Genomic DNA, 20,245 nt, shown 5'->3' on the forward strand with positions numbered 1-20,245 from the left:
ATACAGGACACCCATTTAAATCTGAATCTCAGATAAATAGCAAATAATTTTTTAAAGTGAACATGTCCTAACTATTGGATGGGACTTACTCATGGTCAACAAGTATTCTTTGCTTATCCGAACTTCAGCTATAACTCAGTGTCCTGTATTTTCATTTGCCACATCTGGCAACCCTAGCCCAGAGGGATAAGGGTATCCCCTCTGTTTCCACTGGGAACAGCTTTTCTGCCATCTGGACGCCACTGGCCAGCGTGGTGAGTGTGGGCTGCTGGTGAGTGGGGGCTTTTCTGGTTCCTGGAGGTTTCTCCCTGCTCAGATAAGCAGAACTAGAGGACCTGTTGAAGGTATCATGTTACAGTTATATCAATTTTAAATGCTATTTTCAAATCTTTTCAAATTCAGTTCAAACACCTTTCAAGCCATCATATTCTAAGCTTCATTTTGAGACTTTGAAAGCGGTTTTTCTGGAGCTTAGGGAATATAATGTGAATAGGCATAAAACAAAATCTCACTTTAAGGGGCAGTGAGCTAAGGTTATGAACAGGAAGCCGTGACTGGCTTCTGATTGGAAATGTGTCTCGTGATTTAACACAAGTCGCTTTTTCTCTGCCAACCTGGCCTGTGCCCGAAGGGGACGCTAAAAGTCCAGGTGACAGCTGCCTGTGACAAGAAGGCCACCTAATACCTTTTTCCTCCATTTAAAAAAAAATAATCTTTACATCCTTATTTTCAATACATGTTCCTTTCAATTACCTGATGCAATTAGTTTGTGAGACCCTTAAATGCTACCCTGGCTAAAGGCACCAAAGACATGATTCTAAACTGAGAGAGGCAGAGAGGACTAAAGGGTTTTTTGTCTCAAGACTTGATAGAAGCTGGGTTAAAATAAAAGGTAAGGATCCACGAACAGAAAGTGTCCAGATGACACCTGGGTGTTGGTATTTCCTTAACTCTTACTTGAATAGCGTATCATCTTTTTCAAAGGCGGTGCCTTATTTATGCAAATTGTCAAAGGGTATTCAACATAGATGCGCTGTCCCGAGGGAATCTACCCACCCCTTTAATATATCACCCACGGTCCCCCATCCCCTCATTTTTTTTTCTGTCGTCCTGAGCACACAATTTGATTTTTCTTGATGGCAGAGTGAAAATTATCACACTGTGCTGTGGAATCATGACGCTCTCGGGGGCTTTGAATATATATATTAGGGCGTTCTGACCCCTGATATGACTGGGTCTGGACAGCTGTGCCATGGAAGCCTTTCTCTGTGAGCTTTTTATCCCCTTCCCTTTCCTGTCCCCCTGTTAATCCGTCAGTCCATCACGTGTCACGGTACCTGTCACTTCAGTTCCCTCCACCCCTCAAGCTCTTTTTTCTAACCTGCCACAAGCCTGGAGATGGGATCACCAGGATGGTCATGGAGGTGCTGTAGGGTATTGATTAGAGTGTGGGTTGGCATCAGACTGGCTGAGTTCACATCCTGAGGCTCCTACTTAATCAGTGTGACCTGGGGCAAGTCACTTAGCATCTAGCAACCTCTACTTCCTCATCTGTAGAATGCGGGAGATGATTGTACCTGTGGGACTGGGAGGGTCCAGTGTGATAACAAATGTAACACATTTAGTGAAGTGCCGGGTGCACAGTAGGTGGTCGATCAAGTGTCCATCATTATTAGTGCTCTTAGACTTGTGTACAGAGTCACACTAAGTGAGAATCTGGCCATGGCTGTGTGAACAAAATACCCAGGCTTTTATGCATTTACATTGCAACATCGTTTTGGTTGTTCAGAGGAGATTTTGGTTACTTGCATACTTTTAACTGTGTTTGTATAAGATGAATCCCAGATAATGGGAGGAAGTACTGAACAATAATAATGATTGCCAGTAATCTTGAGAGCTTACTATGTATCAGAATGTTTGACAAAGTATCTCATTTAGTCCTCCTATTGCCTTTGTGAGACAAGTACTGTTTGTTTTTTTTTTTTTTTTTTTGGCTGCGCCAGGTCTTAGTTGCGGCACATGGGATCTTTTTTTTTAAGTTGTGGCATGCGAACTCTTAGTTGCAGCATGTGGGATCTAGTTCCCTGACCAGGGATCAAACCCGGGCCCCCTGCATTGAGAATGTGGAGTCTTAGCCACTGGACCACCAGGGAAGTCCCAGACAAGTACTATTTTTAATCCCATGTTACTGCTGAGCAAACCCAGGTTTCTAAAGATTCAGTAACTCACCCAAGGTCACACAGTTAGTAAGTCGGGGAGTGGGGACTCGAACAAGGGTCTTTGTCACTTGAAAGCTCATGATCTTCATCACTAAGGTGCATTATGTAATTATGCGTTATCTAATTTGTTCTGATTCCTTTACAATTTGATATTTTTATAGCCATTTTTTTAAAGTATCAAAAAATTTAAAACAGTTATCACACAGGAAGGGATTTGTTCTTCTAGTCCAATTCTCCTCCCTGTAGAAATCCCAGCTGCAGGGGGCCGTGAGTCCAGGTGGCAGAGAGCACTCCCCGCTGCCCCGCACGTGCCCATGAGTCACCCCGTTACAGCAGAGCCTCACTTCAGCCACTGGGCTGCGCAGGGATTGTGTCTCCTCGCAGACCGGGCGACTGACACCTTGAAGGGTGGCGTGACTTGTCCACACTGCCAGCCCTTGGCCGTGGCTTCTTCCACTGCATGGTGTCTCCTCTCCCTAGTGGCATGGAGCAGGCTTTGCTGGCGCCAGCGTTGAGTGGCAGCTGTCACACTCAGTGTCAACAATCCCATAACTGAGGCCTGGCTTCACGAAGGACTTTATAATTTGGAAGGAAAAACTCTGGCAGCCTCACCAAAGGTGGCGAGAATTCCCAGGCCCAGTAGGAAGGTGTGGGTGACGTGTTTCAAAGGCCTGGGGCTGTGGCACCTGGCTTATTGAGTGGTATGGCACCCGTCTTCTGTCTGTTTTCCCACAGCCGGGTTGTGTGGGGTAAAACACCTGAAATCACAAAATCTTGGACCACAGTGTTGGCTACGTCATTTTAAAATACGTGAATATATAAATTTGAGCCTGGAAGGAGCCCCATGGGTTTCTATGTGCTGGTCTTTCTCGCTGTGGGTCTGCGTGCTTTTCTTTATCTCTGTGTGTCTTCATGTTTTCCATTCTCAGGTCGTCTTCATCTCTGAGGCTTGCATCTCTCTCTCTTTCATACACACACAGACACACACACACACACACATGCACGCATTGAATCCAAGAAATCTTTTAAAAAAAACAAAAACAAAAACCTTTGACAGTGCATGTGGGCATTTTCTCATTTGTAAGTGCTAAGAACTCTGCTTACATTGTCAGCAGTGCTTATTGGGCACCTGGTAGGCACAGAGCGACACCGAATTGGGCTCTGGGGAATTACAGAGAAAGAAAAGGACCTCATTCTTTACTTTGAAGACCTTACAGTCTAATGGGGAGAACAAGATGACAAATCCCGTTACCTAGAGACTGGCGTCATCACAGACTGCACCGCGTATGCCCACAGCTACCTTAACCAAAGGGCACGTGCGTGCTTCTGCATTTGGAAAGAGGGAAAGGAAAGTTCTGGTAGGTGGTATCGCAATTGTAAAATGAAAATTTCTGTCTGGGGATCTATGAGTTTTTGCTTCTTTTCCCTGAAGGCCAAACAGAAGTGTGTTTTTTGTCTCTGCTTGGGCTTTGGGAAAAGAGAAAGGGTCTAAACATCTTACTCATTTGGAAGGACTGTGCATTTTGAAGCTCTGTAGAGCTCAGTAGCCAAGGCAACATGCCTTAGTGTGTGTGAGGAGTGCCGGTCCAATGGTTTGAAGGTGGAATATAGGAGGATATGGAGGGGCATAGAAATAAGCAAACGAACCAAGCATGCAACAGACGGTTACAGGCAAGGCTGCAAAGACACATGTCTAGGAAATGGGACTAACTCCCCAGAATCCCATAGACCCTGTGATGTTAGGGCTGCAAGGGATGCTGGCTGCAGGTGGCTACAGAAAAGGGCTCTTTGTCTGCATGGGGAAGAACCATCCAAAAGCCTTAAGTATCGGAACACTCCGTTCACATTCAAGTTTTCAAATGTCCTGGAAATAGTAACATGGGTGCTGGGCATCTGTTGACAGGAATTCGTGGGAGCAGGTTAACGACAGCAGAGTTCACATGACTGCATCTCTGAGGCAGGTAGCAAGGGCTGGGAGGACAGATGGTTGACGCCCAAACTTAGGAGTTTTTAGTCCCTGGTTGTGACCTCCCCACTTAAAGATTCCTCTGTTTCCCAACCATTAAATTAGAGGGCTGGATCCTTTAACCAAAAGTCCTTCTTTGAATAGCCTCTGGGGCAAAAGATGGGATCAGATCTAGAAAGGACCAGTCAAACATTTAGTGAGATGAGAGTTTGAAAAGAAAGAAACCCACATCAGTGGAATATGCTACTTTAAATAAATGCCTGTGAGATTCATGTATGCGTTCAGTAAAAATTTTTATGTTCGTATGTTCGCCAAGTATTTTGCAAGTCACAGAGGATACAGAGGCAAACTAGTGACATGAGGTCTCTGCCCGCTGGGCTCACCCATCCCATGTGCAGTTCTGAAAGTTCACTCTACACAGCTGGGGCTCAGTTCCGAATATTCCCTTTCTAAGTTTTCAGGGCCTTTGGTGGTAGAGAAGATTGTTACCTACTCTGAGGCCACCTGGAAGGGGTTCCCAAGGGGGTCTCTATGGTTTGGAAGGAACTGGGGAGGGTGAGCCACTTTTTGCTGTGTTGGATTGTCTGCCACGTGGTGCCTGGGCTCCACTCTGAAGGCAGTGGGGACATGGGCTTCCCAGGAGGACCATGAGCGTGGACCCCGGGGCCCAGGAGAGTTTGTCGTGCTTGTGTGTTTGCTTTTCCCAACCAGAGAAACAAATCGCTCCAGGAACCGTAGGGGCCTACGGTTTCATTTGCCGTGACTTAGGCGGGGGCTTCCCCAAGGCTGACCTTTCAACAGACTTTCTCAGCTTCATGGCTGGCATTTCTCCCAGGAACAAGCAAACCTGACCTCATTAGAAGCTGAATATCCAAGACGTTTTGTTTTTAAATCCAACCAGTCCCCAAACTCAGAATGCCCAAAGTAATTCCCAGCCACGCGGCCCCTTCCCATCCATTTCACTGCTCACACGGTCAGAGATGGAAGCTTAATCAGTTTCAGATGCAATTACAAGGAAAGGCAGCGAGATTTCTTAAGAACCTACGAGTGCCCAGGGGTCCTTTTAGGTCTGCATCTTTATATAAGAAAAGAAGGAAAAATAAGAAACTGAAAAACCCTGTTTGGTCAAATGTGAAATTACTTGAAAGCTTCCAATTTGGGATCGAAACTCAAAGCCAGTTTGGACGGGGTGGGTTCCCAGCTCCTGAGCGGCCTTTTCGGTGTGCTTTGTTCCCTAGTCAAAACTCGTTTCTGGTACAAGAGACGCCCGGAGGCAAAGGCACCGTCAGGGATCTCTCTCCAGGGGCCCTGCTTTCGTGCAGAAGCGCCTCTCGGGACTTTAACTGAATCCTGTGTAGGAACAAGAAAGAGAGAGGAAGAACCTGGCCTGCTCAGAAAAGACCCGCCCTGCGTCTTATCCTTGGCAGATAACACTCAAAGGAATAATCCCAGCCCACCCTGTGCCAAGGTGGTTCCCATTTTACAAAAGGAAAACACGAAGCACAGAAAGGAGTCCAGGCCTGGTCCGAGGAAGGTTGCTGTAAATTATTGTCTGTGGTGAGGTCACGTGTCGCCGTGTCATCCCCTAAACCAGAGTCAGACGTGCTCCCGTGGAGCTGTGTCCCTCCTGCTGGCACGTCTCACCAGACAAGCAAAGGACAGTCAGGTCTCTCGCGCCTTCCTGCCCAGCCATCCTTGACCACAAAGTGGCCAACTGGACCTCTTAATTAGCTGGAAACTTCTGTATTGAATCTTAAGTCAGTCAAGGGAAATGACAGAACCAAGTTGCAGCGGGATTTATGGGTGCTGCTTTGGGGCCATTGATCATAGAATTCAGAGCTTAGATAGCCTTAGACATCACCTGGTTTACCTTTCCCCCACCCTACGCACTGCACCCTGGCACTCCCTTTGTAGAAATGAATCAGCAGTGCTGGAGATGAGTGGATTTGTGCGAGGTCTCGGGGCCTGGGAGTGCCAGTGGGGTTCCCACCCCTGTACCCCAGCTCTGGCACCACCGGACTGCCTCTACGAGGAGGGGGTGCCCAGGCCACTCATCTTCTCTGCCTTCCTCACTTACATTCTTGAACAGGGACAGGCAGATCAGAAGTTTATCTTCTTAGGAGCAACTCCAAGGTAGAGAGCACCTGGTTCCTCCCTGCATTCCCCTGGCACGTGGTATATGTACTCATCAATGTGTAGCTCTTGTAACTAAAGCCTCCTTTGACTCCTTTGCCTGTTGGTGGATGTCTGCTCCATGCCAGGCCCTGTGCAGGCACCTTTAGCCCATGATCTCTCATCCTAATAAGCGTCCTGAGAACTAAGTGTGGTGCCAACGGCAGATGAGGAAACTGAGGCTCACAGAGTCTCCCCCCTTTTCCAAGGTCACCCTGCTCACAAGCGGTGCAGCAGGGGCCCTCTGAGCCCACACTTTTCTACCCGCACTGCTCTTCCAGGCGCTCCCAGGACCCAGAGTACCTGCTGGAGATTAGGGCCTGGGCTCTAACCCTAGCTCTGCTGCTTGCAGGGAGTCCACTTCGTTGCATGGGAAGGGAGTGAGTGGCCAGAGCTGATTTCTGAGGCTCTTTCCTAGCCGCCACGTTCCCTGACTCTGCTCTGAACCAGAACACACCGATCCAGAGAGGCCATCCTGTCCTCCGCTGGCTCTGGGAGCAAAGCAAAGGGAGAGTTTCTCCCCTGGACGACTGCTGACAGTTTCCTGGGGGCTCATATTCAGTCAACCCATGAGCCTTCATCACCAGTAGGCAACTGGCAGGGAGAGGAAATAGATGTTTGTTGGGGGGTCATCTTGGCACCGGGCACTTCACTTGCCTTTTTTTTTAGCTTTAAAACAACTCCAGGTATTCTTACGCCCCTCTTCACTGACAGTCAGCCGGCTGGTAACATGGCCTCGGGGAGTAAGTTGCAGAGCCAGGATTCAAAAGATTCAGAAGACCCAGCCCTGACCCGACTCCCCAGCTGTGCTTCTTCTCCTGCCCCTGCTGGCGCCTGCGAGAGAGGCCAGGTCCCTGCCTTCTGAATGATCTGCTCAGCTGCCGGTGGGCCGCTTTTTTCTCTGCTGATGTTCCCTATAACCTGGATTTTTTTCATGTAAGAGATTTTAGAGGGGAGAGGACGATACACTGTATGACTTGGCCCAAGCTGCACTGCATATCATGTTGGACAACATGGGAACTTTCCCTTCCTCCCTCCCTTCTCCCACTTCCTTCCTTCCCTCCTTCCCTTTCTCCCTCCTTCCTTCTGTCCCTCCCTCCTTCCCAGTTAGGACTCTGGTACCAACCAGAGATGTACTAAATGCTGTGGAGCTATTGCTATGAGGAATTCAAGTCCTGCTCACCAAAAGTGGAGTGACAATAGCAGCGACCCACTGGTCACCCACAGCCACCCAGGCCTCCCAGCATTCAGAGGAGACCAGCTGGCCAGGACCAGGGTCTCCATCAGTCTCTCCTGGGCTCTCAAGCTTCCTGCACACTCACCCGTGATCCTGCCATCAGCTGAATCCAAATGAAATGGAGTCGGCAGACAATGAAGAGAGGAGCAGTGAATGTTCTTTTTTTTCTCTCTTGTTTACTCAGTGTAGCAGTGGGGCCTCTATATGGGAAGAGGGAGAGAGGGCTTCTTTATCTGCTTATCTGACCCTATACCCTTCCCTTTCCTTCTCTTCCAAACGCAAGAGGATTATACAAGGCTAGGAAATACTTGGCCAGGTGGTTTTGTCCTGTCGTCAAGGCTCTGAGACCCCGGGGGTCCCTAGGAAGCCAGCAGGGTCCAAGGTAGCTTTGTTCCAGCTGCCTCCACCCCCCCTCCCATGGCACTGTTTTACATACTTGCATCTCGTGTTCCCACTTAAGATTTATTTGAAGAAAGAGCTTCCCAGTGTAAAGTATGAAAATCATTCATCTAATTCCGCCTCCTGAGAAACTTGAGACCAGAGAAATGAAGTGATTTGCCAGGTCACAGCAGAATTCCCCCATCTCCTCGGACTCCCAGCCTTCAAGTATGTGAGTGGGTGGCTAATTTCGAACCCTCATTAGGCACCCAACTTCCACCAGTCAAAGCCTTACGGGATTTCCCCATCTTATTCTCAAAAACAATAGACTCTTCAGTTCCCTGAAGACAGATGTGTTCCCTGGGCCTGGAAAAGAGGAAATCTCAGGTCATCCCCCTGTCATGTTGTCAGTGACGTTGGCTAGGGAGAAGCCCTGTCTGAAGCAACGTGGAGGTCGCTTTGTGAACTGAAAATGTCTTCTGCCATCTTGGCACATGTGTTGGGGCATCACATCCTCTCCTGTTCTGTTTCCTGGCAATGAAAATTCCTGTATCCGGCACTGTTTGTATTACAGCTACCTTGCCTGTGACCCTCATGGGTTTTTTTATTAGAAGAAAATGCAAACTAGCAAGCAACCTTGTTAATTTATCGTTCACAAGCAATAGAAAATTATTCTAATACTATTTCCATGTACTGTTCATACATTACAGCAGAATGATTACCAGAAAATAGCCGCCTGCGTGTCATAGCAGCATTTCTGAGGGATCACTGTGCTTAATTTTCCTCTCTCTCTTTTCTTTATACAATAAGTAATTTCCACTGTAGCACTTCCTCTTCTTGGGCACACGTCTCTCTTGTATTCAAGAGTAGATTGTGCCGGGGCATCAAGAAGCTTCATGATTTTTTTTTTTTTTTCTATATTGAATCCAGAAACACTAAGAAATCCTAAGAAAACCAAGAGACCTTGTTCCTATTTTTCAAGTGGAACCAAGTTCTCAGGCTTCCCAGCTACTACATTATAGGCTCTTATTCTCTTGAATTGTATGACTCCTGATCTGATAGATGGCCCTGAACTCCTCCTCATCCTCTCTCTCCAGGCCTGCTGTCTGCCAGCCGTAGCCCCTCGGCAAGCTCTGCCCACCACCTTGCTTTCCTTTTAACCTCCTTGGAAACGTGTAGCCATCAACCCTCCAGCTCTCCTAGGATCACCATTTTTTTTTTTAACCTCGTTTAATTGCAGAGATTTTACATTGACATCAAAGAAGAGAACTGATTCCTTTTCCCACCAAAGGCGAGCAGAGGTGGCAGAGTTCTGGACTGGTTTCTCTCACCAAATCAAGGGAAGAAGAGAACACCAACGGGGGACTTGGCTAACCGCCCCCCGCCCAATGTACTGTCACGTTCAGAGATGGGATCCCACCAGATGGGCTCGGACCCAACTTCTCCCAAGGCCCCCACCCCTCAGCTCTCACCTGGGCAGGCAGCCTGTCCTGGAGCAGATTCAGGCCCCAGGGGGACACGATGGATCTGAAGCCAGGCACCGTCACTCATGTTTTTATGGAAATGTCTCCTGGTTGCAAGGCACAGGGGTGGGGTTGAATCCTCGGAAACGGAATAAATCGGAAGCCCCCTCATGCTGGCTCTGTCGAAACCCTGTGTCAGATTGTGTCAGTAGGGATGCTGCAAATTTTCTGCAGTGGAAGCCACTCGTATAAAACGAGACTCCTACATGCAAGCTTCTCCTGGGGTCAATGTTCTGAATTAGTCTGAATTCCAAACCTTCCATGGCAGAGAGATCTGAGATCTTTCACCCCTTTTTTGCAAGCCAGGCTGGATTCGAGGGGACAAGGATGTGGGGACCAATCCCTTTCAGCCACCGCGTTCATGGTTCTCACCAAAATATATTTCTGCTTTGCCTTGTAGTCCCCTCATATTTTTGAAAATCTCACAGGCGTGCAAGCAGAGGTCTTTATTTTGTGATGTTTAAATATCAGGTCAGTGAAAGGAACGCACAGCTAAGCAACTGCAAAGCTGCGGCCAGTGGTTTGAGCCACTGGCTATGCCGAGAGGGTGACTTCATCGCGCTCAGAAAATAGATGGCTTGTACAAAAGGGAAAATCTTGGTGTTTTTCCTTAAACTCTAGAATATCTTCTCCATCCCTGCTCCAGGCAGGATTTATTTCCTTCTTTCCTCTCTGGAAAATTAGGTGACTTATATTTCATGGTACTAAAACCTCTTGCAATCAGGTGCAACCCAGAAGGTAATAAATCCCTTCAGTCACTCCCTGCCTTTTACAGACCGAGAGTCACCAGGAAGTATTCGGCAGGGTGGTTTGGGGGTCATTCCTCCCCAGTTCCCACCCCCAGCCCCACTTTTCTTTTCTTTTCTTTTTTTTTTTTTGGCCGAGCTGCTTGGCTTTCGGAATCTTAGTTCCCTGACCAGGGATTGAACCCGCACCCTCAGCGGTGAAAGCACCAAGTCCTAACCACTGGACCGCCAGGGAATTCCTGCAGCCCTACTTTTCTTCACAAGCAGTTACCAGAGTTCCCTTTTTTCCCTAAAGTGATTAGAAGTCGGGGATGATAGGCAGGTAAAATATTCATACCTGTCTGTGTCCATCTTGGTGTCTTGCTTCATTCTTTTTTTTTGTTAGAACCTATAACATAGTATCTGTGTTCGCAATCATTTTCTCTTTCTGTACAGGAGGATTTTTTTTGTTGTTTTGTTTTTGCAAAAAGATGGTGCCTGACTCTGAATTGTGCCCAGGTTTCTGTAAAGTCAAAGCGCTTAGCGGAGGTGGCCCTTCATCTGATCGTTCCTCTTCCAGTACCTGGGCTCCTGCTGAAAAGTCTAGGACTTTGCTCACATGCTGGCCAGTTTGTTCTTCAATGGATGGGAAGCTAATGCGTTTTCTAACGCCGTCTCTTCCACTCATGGGAAGGGAGGTAACAGATCCAGGCATTAAGGTGGTGGAAACAGCTGGAATTTTAAAGAAGCCGGTTACACTGGATTTCAGATTTTAAAACTAGTCCTTAGCTCAGGAGATCACAGGCAAACAACTGTGCCGACATCAATCTGTATTTTCATGCCCTAAGTATCTCATTCCAAGGGAAATTTTTTTGAATTGGGACGAAAAGTAAATTTATAGGAAGCTAGGAAGTTAAGAGTGCTATAGACAACCATGACTAAAATTGCGTGTAAGAGGACCCTTACTCTCCCATACTACTTGACCTTTTCAAAGATACTGCGGTCCTTGGAGTTAACTGTGAGTGACTCTACTGTCCCCAAAGCATAAGGCTCCCCAACGTGGTTTCTGCTGTCACTACCCAAAGAGAAGAATGGTATCTCCCCAAGGAGCTCTTAAGGTTCCAGCCCTGGGATGCTGTCCTCCTGCATTGCTTTTATTCCACTCCATCCACTAAAGCATAGCTCATGAAATAACCACTTTCATGTAAAACAATTCTTTTTTTTACTTCACTTTGAGGAAATCTTGGTGTCTGGTTATTTCAGTGAGACATTCTGACATTAGCCAGGAAACCCTCATGTTCTAGCCGGTTGCTTCCCTGTGGACCTGGCCCAAGCGCTTGGCCACTTCCTCCCAGGCCAAGGATAGACTCATGCTGTACTGGTTTCCCAGCACTGCTGGAACAAAGTACCACAGGCTGGTGACTTAAAACAAAATGAATGTCTTCTGTCATGGTTCTGGAGGCTAGAAGTCCAAAATCCAAGTGTTGACAGGACCATGTTCCTTCGGAGACTCACATTCCTTCTAGAGGTGGCCTTGGCATTCCTTGGCTTATAGCTACACCATTCCAGTCTCTGCCTCTGTCATCACGTGGTGTTTTCCCTATGAGTCTGTGTCTTCACATGGCTCTCTTCCTTCTGTGTGTCTCTTCTCCTATTATAAGGACACCTATCATATTGGATCAAAGGCCCACCCTACTATAACATGACCTCATCTTAACTTTTACATCTGCAATACACCCAGTTTCCAAGTGAGGTCATATTCACGGGTAACGAGGGGTTAGGACTTTGACAGAACTTTTGGGGGAACACAACGCTACCCACACCACGTGCTCCCCTTTCCTTGGCTTGAGAAGAAACAGATGCTTCTTGTGTCTTCCTTGTACCTCCTGTGTCAGGTTTAAAGGACCGTCTTCAGAGCTTCCCAAACCCCAGCTGGCCAGCATCCTTGGACTCCACCCACAGCCCTGTCTTAAGCTCGCCTCTCCTCTGGCCCTGTCCACAGCATCCTGCTGATGCCCATAAGTGGAACAGGAATGCTCTGTGTCCATCAGGGTTCCCCCATCTTGCCTTTCTTCTCTCTTGAGAGGCTCCAAGGCTTTTCCAAACTCTAACCCCACTGTGCACAGCCCACATCTTAGCAGATCAAGAAACCCATTCTGTCACATCTGGTCCTTGGGTGGCCTACACTTCCTTGTGCCTGTGCACACGTAAAACCCTACAGCAAGGGTCAGTGAGAGAGCATAGCTTCGGAGTAAGCCTCACTTAAGATCAAATCCTAGGTCTTCTATTTATTTGACCTTGGACTAGTAATTTCACTTTCTTGAGGCTCGATTCCCTTCTCTGTATACATGAGGCCATAACAACATCTGCTCTGCAAAACTGTAGTTAGGATGAAGTGGAACAGTGTGTGGCGTGTATGCTGCTCTCATGGTGTAGGGGCTTGTTCAAAGTTGTCATTGGCCTTTCTGCTTGCATGTTCTCTCATTGGCTCATAATATAGCTACTACATACATAATATAGTTACTACTAATAATAGCTATCTGTTTATCGGGCATCTATTTTTGTGTCAGACACTGTGCTTGATTTACAGCTATTATTTCTAATTTTTATAAAATCTCTGCAGTGTGGGTGTTACTATTCTTTTGCAGGTGATGGAAACTAAAACTACCTCAGAAAGAGGTTAAATGAAGTGCCCAAGGTCACATAGCTCCAAAGTATTTGAGCCAAGATTTGAACCCAAGAAAATGCTCTTTGCACTATGTAAAGTTGCCTGTAGGCAACTTCCATTAACCCGCTGATGTTATGTCTTCCTGGCTTTTCTCACACTCTCTCCGTTCCTGCTCTTCTAGCTGACTTTTCCCCTTTTTCCTTTTTTCATTGTCCATGACATCTAAGCCAGTAGTTTTCAAATACATTCAGATGCCAGAAAAGCATGGTACTTTTCACAGAATAGCAAGTTTTTTCTTTTCTTTTCTTTTTTTTTTTTTTTTTTTGCAGAACACTAAGGAATACTGTGTAAGCCTTAGAAGCACTTCTGCTAGCAGAAAACATAGCTATGTATTTTCTATGTACAGTATGGGACCATACACATAAGTGTACACGCGCACATACACGCATGCACTCACACTCAGCTAGGAATAAAGCATAACCACTTGCTTTCCATTATCATGAACTTAGTACTCAATTATTTATTCCCTCATTTGCTAGGATTTGCTAACAGATAAGACTGAGAAGGCACAAGAAATTTAAGAAAACATTTATGGGAGAAAAATTCGAAGTTCGGAAAACCAATGCGTTATGTATTAATATCAGTGTAGTGCCTTGCTCCAGTTTGTGCAGAAGGAACTTAAGAATTGCTGGAATACACCATCAACATTTTATATTCAGCATGCTCTCATGGGGAAGGGTTTGCTGATTGCAGGGAAAGTCAGGAGACACCTCCTCTAAATGCTCCCTTCCCTGTGGGCTTTTCTGTGTTAACTTGTGGGACACACACCTTTTTCATCTTGAGCCCCCGATTTCTCTCCCTTTCAAAAAATTAAGATGCCCCGATCACCATCAGGCATTCCATCTGTGGGAATCCTATTTGAGAAGATGTTCACAGGCATCCGAACACTTTGACACCACAGATGTCTTGTGATTTATTTTCACATCGTGGTGAGTGAGGCTGTACCGGGCTTAGCCCCTGGTGCTTGAGTCACTACAAAGAAGGAAGGACACCTCATTGGTATCCAGAAACACGTGTCAGAGTAAATCACGGTTTTACACGTGCTCCCTCACCTGTGTGCTCCTCCGCGGCTTCACTGTGTCTCCAAAACTAGGCACACTTTGGATTTCTTATGTGAAGCTGTATTTTTTTTTTTTTTTTTTTGCACTGAAGTTTCACAGTCGTCATCAGATGCATCATGTGTTCCTTCAGGGACACCCTAATGTGGTGACTCCAAGATGGAAAACAGATCAGAGCCCCTCCCTTGGGGCTGCTGGGTAATATTGATCTTAAATTTGATCTGTCAGCACATCTCCAAGCAAGTCAACACCATGCTCCATCAGGCCTGGAAATAAGCAAAGGCCCAGCCTTGTCATCATTTGCTTCCTTTGGTGGACACGTTTATTGGCCTTCCGTGTTGTTACAGCAAAACAAAAGTGGAAAATGTTATGTGCTGTATAATGTTTATTGATTTTCCCTAAGCTGAAAGCAAGGTTTTGGACGTAGCCTTGGAAACAGCTATGATTTTGGCATGGAGGGTGCCAGGCAGCTTCCTGGAATCATTACCCAAACTCAGATCAGCCTGGGGACAGTCGGTGGGGGCAGCGGCAGTTTAATTATTAGGAGCCAGCAGAACTCCTGAAGGCAGAGTTTTGGCTGGTTCTGTACGTGTACAGAGCAGCGCCCGTGCTCTTGGTTCCTGAGAGGTGCTCGGATATCATGCTGCTGGTATTGAGATGATGCCTTTGGACTTGAGACACAGACTTGCTGGCTTTCCCACCACCTCCCCGTGCTCCATCAGGGGCCAATGGAGCCTCTGCTGTTTTCAAGGTGCAGCTTCTAAGGTCCTCTTGGGAGGTTGTCTCACTCTAGAAGCTTGGAAGAATTCCGTGCATTGGGTCTGGAGGAGCATTTATCACTTCTGCTCACATTTCATTGACCAGAACTTAGAGGAACAAGGGACACTGGGCAATGCAGACCGCTCTGTGCCCAGAAAGAAGAGGGGAACGGGATCACGCGAACAGCCAGCAGCCTCCAGCACCAGCCCTGTGGGGTGGATCTGGGCACACAGACTAAAGAGCCAGCTCCTTCCTACACGAGGACCACCCAGGGGGCCGCATGAAGCTTTGGAAGACTAAGAATGGAAACACGCAATCCAAATACCTGGGCTTATGGCTCAGAAGGACTAAAAAAATAATTAGAGGTGGTAATGTTTTACATTCTTCTCTCCCCCCACAAAATAATTTCTGTGAATGTTCACGAAGCACACAGACTATTTTTAGACCTTGTTTCCCTCTTCTGGACATAATGAAATATATAAATGGGTGAAGGACTGTGGTAAGTGATGTATAATTCTCAGCTCTAAGCTCCTCCTCCCTGAGCAATGGCTCCGCCTAATACTGCCTTCGGAGAGTGCAAACCTACAGATGGCAAGTCCCCCACGTCTCCGTCACCCTGGCTTCGATCCACTCGTCCCTGGTTCTAGCTCTAGCTCCTCCCTCCGGCCTCCTGCTGCTCCTGTCCAAGGCCAGTCTGTCCACTGATGTGCATAGGATCACAGCTCCTTTCACCTTCATAATGACCTTGCACATTCTTCTTGTCGTTCCCTTCCCTTTCCTCTCCTGCTGCCTTCATCACCTACTGGGGATGCTCATGGAACACCCTGGAGGGCGTGGATTTGACAGGAGCCCCAGTTTGTGGAACTAGAAATGCACTGGGTGACGGGACTCTGTGGCCCTGGGCAGCTCTGCGGAGGGCATGCATCTGCTGGGTCGGGAGATGCCCTGGGCTGGCGGAAAGCCAGAGCTCCGGTCCCGACTCTACCGGTGTCTACCTGTGGGACCCGAGGCGCAGTCACCTGCCAGCCGCCATTCATGGAGAACGCTCTGGGCCCGTGGACCTCAGACCCAGTCCTGGACCTTCCCCTGCACCGCACACCCCCCCCAACCCCGGTCCGCTGGCTCCCCGCCAGCTTTGTCCAGAGGGAGTGAGGGCGGGTGTCTTGCTGCCCCGGGGCATCTCCAGCAGTGCCTGAGTTTCCGCCGCCTCCATCTCCCACAGGATCGCCTCCGTGGCTCCGACTTCCACAGGGGCCCGGCCACTAGGACACCTTCATCCCACCCGCCCAGGGTCAGTAGTGGCTTCCCGCTGCTGCTCATCTCAGGGGCCTCATCGTCCACGTAGATTTTTCCATCACCTGCGGAAGCAATTGCCTCGTTACGACCCCTCTCTGTAGATGCCCGGTTCCTGATTATCTTTACATCATGTCAGCTCAGAACGGAGACCTGGCCAGCCTTCCCCAGAATAACCCTCAGATGCTCCCATTTTACAGATGAGGCCACTGGAGCTCAGAGATGAGAAGCGACCTGTTCAGGGCCATCCGGCTGGTGTGGAGCTGAGCCAGCGCCCAGCCCGAGCTCCTACCCACCCCTCCAGCTGCTCCTGGAGACCTTGGCCTCTCTGGGTTGCTGTTTCCCTGACTCTGAAAAGAGCCAGCAAGATCTGCCTCGTGGCATTGTTTGCAGGATGAGAGAGAGTGTCTGTAAAGAGCCTCCTGGGGCTTCCCTGGTGGCACAGTGGTTGAGAGTCTGCCTGCCGATGCAGGGGACACGGGTTCGTGCCCTGGTCCGGGAAGATCCCACGTGCCGCGGAGCGGCTGGGCTCGTGAGCCATGGCCGCTGAACCTGCACGTCCGGAGCCTGTGCTCCACAACGGGAGAGGCCACAACAGTGAGAGGCCCACGTACCGCAAAAAAAAAAAAAAAAAAGAGGTTCTTGGCCCCAAGCCATGGGACACCCCCATCGGGTGGGCCCATCTTGCTGACCAGCCCCAGTGCCCGGGTTGCTGCCAGAAGAGAGCTCCCGACCCACATTCCAGCGGCCCGTGTGGGGCGGGCAGCTCCCTGCAGATGCGGCTGCGTGGAGAGCGCTCTGAGGCCTGCCTGTGCGTCTCCACTGCCCAGGGCTTGGGTACCCCTGGGAAGAGGCTCAAAAGTTAACTCTCTCCCTTTTTTGGTCAAAGCTCGTAGTGGTTTCCATAGGTGTGGGTTTGAAGCCAGTCTCGGTAGTCTGGGCTTTGATTGTTTCTTGAGGAATGTTTAAGGGCAGTTCTGAGTCCTTGTCCAGGAAAGAGGGCTCTTTGTGGGAATCAGTGAACAAGCACTAAACTCCACGAAGACCGTCTTTCTGGACCCAAAGACAGAACCGTTCTTATCTGACAACCCGGAGTTTGGGTTCAAGAGAGGCAACTGAAAACAACTTTTTCTTCCCCTAAAATCATAGAATATGAGGGTTAGATAAACCATGAAACATTATCAAGGGTAGAATAAACTTCCATTTTATAGAGGAGAAAATCAAGGCTTAAATTTGGTTAAGTGACCTCTGTAAGGTCACGTAGTATATTGGTGGCAAACCAGGCCCAGGCCCCGAGGCTCCTCCATGCTGATCAGGGGGCCTATGACTGGAAGGCTGTGGCCTGGGCCTGTATGGAGCCAGCAGAAGAGCTGCATATACGTCACTGGCCAAACCCCAGGAGGGTATCTGAGGATCGGGTTAGGCACACCCAGGGATTTGGATGGTCCCAAATTACTCCCATAGCCACAGGAACAGGCTCAGGATAGCTGTTCCTTTCAGCGGAGATTTTGTCCGTAAATATCTCAGTTGTATTTACTAGGTTGTCTGGCACATAATAGCATGCATTATTAATAGAGCAGCTTAACACCGTCTATTAAGTAGGCATACTCTTTGCGATGTAAAACGAACCTCTCTTTTACGAGGTAGTTTATAATGCCACGGGACAGCGGCAATGCTCAGAAGCTTACTGCAGGCTTCCATCTGACCTCACGTGGAGGGACAGACGAAGGGACTGTCTCGGGGACAGCTCATCATCACTAGTCTGAGGATTCACGTATCAGTGCATCTCGGAGGGATGTGTTCTGCGAGCTCCGTCTCTGTTTTGAGGGTCCAGACAGGATAAGCATGTGGTTCTGAAACTCTTATTCTCCCCCACTGCCCAAGTCTGTCCGCTACCTCCCATGGTGAGTCACGGCGATTTCATCTGCCACCCGCGGCCATGTGAGCGCTACAACCACGGAACCGTGGTGGAGTTTTACTGCGATCCCGGCTACAGCCTCACCAGTGATTATAAGTACATCACGTGCCAGTACGGGGAGTGGTTTCCTTCCTATCAAGTCTACTGCATCAAGTCAGGTGAGCACGTCGAGGGCGTCCCTGGATGGTCCAGGTTCAAACTACTCACAGTGGTGGGTGGGTGGCTGTGTCCTGAGCCCCGTCCCTCCTCCCACACACCCTCCCCCCTCTCACGCGGTGTTAGGGACTGGATCTAGAAACTCATCTTTGTGGATACATGTGGCTGATACTTCCAAACCCTGTTCAGAGGGTCAGGAGTATTAACCCGCCCATGCCCATGTACAATGCTGACCCTCTGAACAGGTCCGTAGACCCCTAGCATCCATGGACGGACTTGGCCTCTGTGCACTCTGTCTTCTCCCAGCCTTGTCCCCTTCCACTGACAAGGACACAGGCCCATGCGTGTGACCCAAGCGATGCATGACTCAGCCTTTCTCTTCCACTCCAGGATGCATATCCGAACACAGATGATACGATTATGGGTAAAACCTGCTCTCACTTCTAAAAATGTAAGCCACGTGCAAATGTCAGTGCTTCCTACTTAATAACAAATTACTAGCAAACCGTCCTCACCCCTGGTCTCAGAGCACCCGGCTACTGACCACACGACGGAGACTTGGGCACCCGTGCACGTCCGCCCACCGTCTCCCGCCCACCCCGGTCCAGCCCGCTTGCCCCGGCTTTTTCCAGGCGTGGCCACGGCCACCTGCCCCAAGCAGGGGTGATGGCTGCCCCGGATGCAGCAAGGGGTTGGGGGGAAGCATTTGTTAACACGGCGCCTCTGGGGGCCCACAGGTGGTAACGTGAACCAGTACGGGTGGAGTGCAGAGAAGTAGGGAAGGCGAACCCCTCAAACGAGCACACGGGAGCCCCAGTGCCCGTCGTGGCCTGGGAGCTTGACGGCTGCTTTGTTCTCTCTCCCGGCAGAGCAAGCGTGGCCCAGCGCCCACGAGACGCTCCTGGCCACGTGGAAGATCGTGGCGTTCACGGCCACCAGCGTGTTGCTAGTGCTGTGGCTCGTCATCCTGGCCAGGATGTTCCAGACCAAGTTCAAGGCCCGCTGTCCCCCCAGGTCAGTGCAGCCACCTTGGGCAGCACGGAGAAAGGATGGTCAGCCTTGATGAGGGCAGACTTGAGCTTCTAAGGGGGAACGGGGAGAAAGCAAAGAACACTCGCCTGGGAGGTTTTGGGGTGTCTGGGGTCAGAACACCAAGCTGGAGACAGACGCACTTCCCTCTTTCCGCCCCCCCCCCACCCGTGAGCCCCCGTCTCCCTCCTTCCCTGGATAAATATTCTCGAGGCAGGCATTGTAGGGGGTGCAGAGAAGGCGAGCACGGTCAGGGCTGCACGCCCTGCACCTCCCACCCACAGGGGTCCCCCCATTGCCCACTCTGTGCCTGCAGCTCTAGAGTTACGTACCTTGGAGCTTCCAGGCCACAAGGAGGATAAGAGATACACAGAAGTAATTAGGGACAAGGTCCAAGGTGCGTGAGCCAACAGAGGTTCAAAGCCGGTGTGCAAAACCATGGCAAGTCTCAGGAAGGAGAAAAGGCTCTGGATGGGGAGCCAGGACAGGGCTGGTGAGCTTCGGCCAACAAGTAGGGTCTGAGCTTTCGGAGTGGGACCTGTGGGCGGGCGGGGGTGGGGGGGTGGGTCTCCATCCTTCTTGGCTGCACAGGTGAGCTTGGGTCAGTGTCTTCATCCTCCCTGTCGTCATCACCAGAGACGAGCTTGTCAAAGTCCCTCAGAGGTGGTCTGGTCCTCTCAGTGCCCAGGGCAGCCTGTGGCCCTGCCCCTCCGATGCTGGCCCCTTGCCCGGAACCGAGCACACCAACGCCCTTTGTAACCAGGAGCCACCCAGCACTGCTGCTGGCAGGTCACCGTTCCTGGAAGAAGGAGTCATTTAGAAAGCACAGGGATGGGCTTCCCTGGTGGCGCAGTGGCTGGGAATCCACCTGCCAATTCAGGGGACGCAGGTTCGAGCCCCGGTCCGGGAGGATGCCGCATGCTGCAGAGCAACTAAACCCGTGCGCCCTATAGCCCGTGCTCTGCAACAGGAGGGGCCACCACAATGAAGAGCCGGCGCGCCACAGCGGAGAGTAGCCCCGGCTCGCCACAACTAGAGAAAGCCCGCACGCAGCAGCGGAGACCCGACACAGCCAAAAATAAAT

The 20,245-nt window shown here is 49.6% G+C and overlaps 1 protein-coding gene across 3 annotated transcripts in view; it reads left to right on the forward strand.

Moving 5' to 3' along the window:
- The window catches only part of SUSD4 (sushi domain containing 4), a 176,379-nt gene that overhangs the window by 150,774 nt on the left and 5,360 nt on the right, over positions 1-20,245 (forward strand). For all 3 annotated transcript variants that reach the window (XM_082613264.1, XM_082613262.1, XM_082613263.1), the window contains 2 exons: positions 17,943-18,134; positions 19,002-19,146. In XM_082613264.1, coding sequence (XP_082469390.1) covers positions 17,943-18,134; positions 19,002-19,146 — 337 coding nt within the window. The remainder of the gene's footprint in view (positions 1-17,942; positions 18,135-19,001; positions 19,147-20,245) is intronic.

The sequence above is a fragment of the Mesoplodon mirus genome, assembly GCF_964341445.2.
Source record: "Mesoplodon mirus genome assembly, chromosome: 3".
NCBI lineage: Eukaryota > Metazoa > Chordata > Mammalia > Artiodactyla > Ziphiidae > Mesoplodon > Mesoplodon mirus.